Genomic DNA, 2,817 nt, shown 5'->3' with positions numbered 1-2,817 from the left:
AAATCTCTAATAATTATAACGTATTACTAAATTTTCATATTAAATCAAAAATATATATAAGAATGCATACTAAAATTTAATTAAAATTTAATAAAGTCAAATAAGAAAACATGTATGCTTTACAAAATATATAAATATCGTCTCGTGTGTATTTTTATAAAATTATAAGTTTCACAAATCAATATTTATTTCAAAAATTCAAAAATCACAATAATAAAATATTTTCAAACTCCAAAATTAATGATTCAACAAAAATATTGATAATAATATATTTAAAAACAATTATAGATATAATATCCAGTCACAACTTGATTCTAAGGAACCGGAAGTAACTCTGAGCGCGCCATTGAGCTACCACATGATGTCCAATCACTCTACAACTCTAGAAATATGACAATAATGATATTTGTGAGCTACTAATATAGTCAATTAACACATTCTTATTCACTTTGACAAAGCCCCAAATTTCCTAATTCTAATAACCCTAATTTCGGATTTTGCTATACCCACAAGTATGAGGATACTAAAAATTTGAGATATAGCTAATTATTGAGTCAAAGAGTTACCTTGAAGCCTCAATAATAATAGAAACTCAGGAGTTGAATGCTTCCTTTACTCATAGGTATGAACTTCTTGATTTGGGGTTGTGAAAAATAAAAATTTACTTTGGATATAGATGATATATTAAAATAGAGATAAAATAAAAGGGTAAAATAAAATCTGGTGTGTTGTGGTTGGATGAAGATTTTGAAATGAAGAAGATAGAATGGAAGAGGAGATGAAGGAAAAGAGAGGGTTTGGTTTTGATTTGTATGAAGGAAATGAAAATAAAAGAGAGAGGGAGGGATCAGGGAAGGCTCGAGAGAATAAGAAGGGGGAAGGGGTTTAAGTGGGGGCATGTGCCCCCCACGTGACTATGCACTTCTGTTTCCCCTTTTTTTTTCCTTTGTGGGTATAACATTCACTCCCCCTTAAGAAATTCGGTCCCCGAATTTTGAACTCATATACTACGATAGATGTGATTATTACCTTCAGACTCAAATAAATACGGATATTTGTCGCGCATTGCATCCTCCACTTCCCAAGTTGCTTCTTCTATCGAATGATTCTTCCAAACAACTTTCACAGATGCTATCTCTTTAGAACGTAGTTTCTTTACTTGGCGATCAACTATATCCACTGGTTCCTCTTCAAATGATAAATCCTCCTTTAGCTCTATGGCTTGTGGTGCAAGTACATGAGATGGGTCGGGAAGGTATTTGCGTAACATTAATACGTGAAAAACTGGATGAATCATAGACAACTCCGATGGTAGTGCCAAGCGATAAGTAACTGCACCTATTCTGTCCAAAATCTCAAATGGACCAATGTAACGAAGATTAAGCTTGCCTCTTTTCCCAAACCTTATCACTCCTTTCATAGGTGACACTCGAAGAAATACCTGATCACCCACTGAAAACTATAAGTTACGCCTTCTGTTATCAACATAAGCATTCTGCCTACTCTGAGCTGCTAATAAACGTTCTCTTATTATGCGAACCTTCTCAACTGCATCTTGTACCAAATTTGGCCCCAAAAGCTTAACCTCACCAACTTCAAACCACCCAATAGGTGACCTGCATCTTCTCCCATAAAGGGCCTCAAATGGTGCCATTTGAATGCTGGCTTGATAACTATTATTATAAGAGAACTCGATCAAAGGTAGATAGTTGTCCCAATTTCCACCAAAATCTAGAACACAACACCTTAACATGTCTTCCAATGTCTGGATCGTCCTTTCTGATTGTCCATCGGTTTGAGGGTAAAAAGCTGTGCTAAGATCCAGACGAGTTCCTAAAATTTTTTGAAAAGATTTCCAAAAATGAGAGGTAAACTGGGGCCCGCGATCTGAAAAATGGATAATGGAATTCCATGTAGTTTAACTATCTCATCAACATAAAGTTGAGCATACCGAGCTGCATTCAAAGTTGTTTTCACTGGAAGAAAGTGAGCTGACTTCGTCATTCTATCCACAATTACCCAAATTGAATCAAAACCTTTAAAACTATGAGGCAAACCTATTACAAAATCCATCGTAATCCTTTCCCACTTCCATTCAGGTATCTCAATTTGTTGCAATAACCTAGCAGGTCTTTGATGTTCAGCTTTAACCTGTTGGCAGGTTAAGCGATGAGAAACAAAAACTCCTATGTCTTTCTTCATGCCTTCCCACCAAAACATTTTTTCAAATCTTGATACATCTTATTGGAGCCTGGATGAACGGTATACTTAGAATTGTGAGCGTCCTCCAAAATAGCTTTCTTCAAGTCATGGTTATCTGGCACACATAAACGTTGACCACAACGCAAAACATCTTGATCAAGAGAAAAGTTTGAGTTCCTCCCATTGCGAACATCTTCTATAAGCTTCCTTAGTTTTGGGTCATCATGTTGTGCATCCTTGATCTGTTCTATTAGGGAAAATTGGGCTCGAACATGTGCTAAGAAAACTCCTGATTCTCCAAGGTCAAATTGAATTCCATCGGCCTTCAATTGATGGACTTCTTCAACAATTGGTCTCCTTGCAAGAGTGATATGGGCCAAGCTACCCATAGATTTTCTACTGAGGGCATCTGCTATAACATTTGCCTTTCCAGGATGATACAAAATAGTACAATCGTAATCTTTTAGCAACTCCATCCATCTCCGTTGCCTCAAATTTAAATCCTTCTGTTGAAATATATACTTCAAACTCTTGTGATCCGTATAGATCTCACAGGTCTCACCATAAAGGTAGTGTCTCCAAATCTTTAAAGCAAAGACGACCGCTGCCATTTTC

General features: G+C 36.1%; 1 protein-coding gene across 1 annotated transcript; it reads right to left on the bottom strand.

The window, feature by feature from the left end:
* Positions 1-1,000: 1,000 nt before the first annotated feature.
* Positions 1,001-1,420, bottom strand: LOC140177679 (uncharacterized). Its single transcript, XM_072210827.1, has one exon. It carries the CDS (start codon positions 1,418-1,420, stop codon positions 1,001-1,003), a length of 420 nt encoding a protein of 139 aa, XP_072066928.1.
* Positions 1,421-2,817: the final 1,397 nt, after the last annotated feature.

This window comes from Arachis hypogaea, chromosome 13 (assembly GCF_003086295.3).
Source record: "Arachis hypogaea cultivar Tifrunner chromosome 13, arahy.Tifrunner.gnm2.J5K5, whole genome shotgun sequence".
Taxonomy (NCBI): domain Eukaryota; kingdom Viridiplantae; phylum Streptophyta; class Magnoliopsida; order Fabales; family Fabaceae; genus Arachis; species Arachis hypogaea.
The sequence above is the reverse complement of the archived record's forward strand: the minus strand, read 5'-3'. Positions and strand labels throughout refer to the sequence as shown.

Excerpts from the sequence above, each read along its gene's own strand:
- LOC140177679 (XM_072210827.1), bottom strand. The coding sequence starts at position 1,420 with ATGAAAGGAGTGATAAGGTTTGGGAAAAGAGGCAAGCTTAATCTTCGT.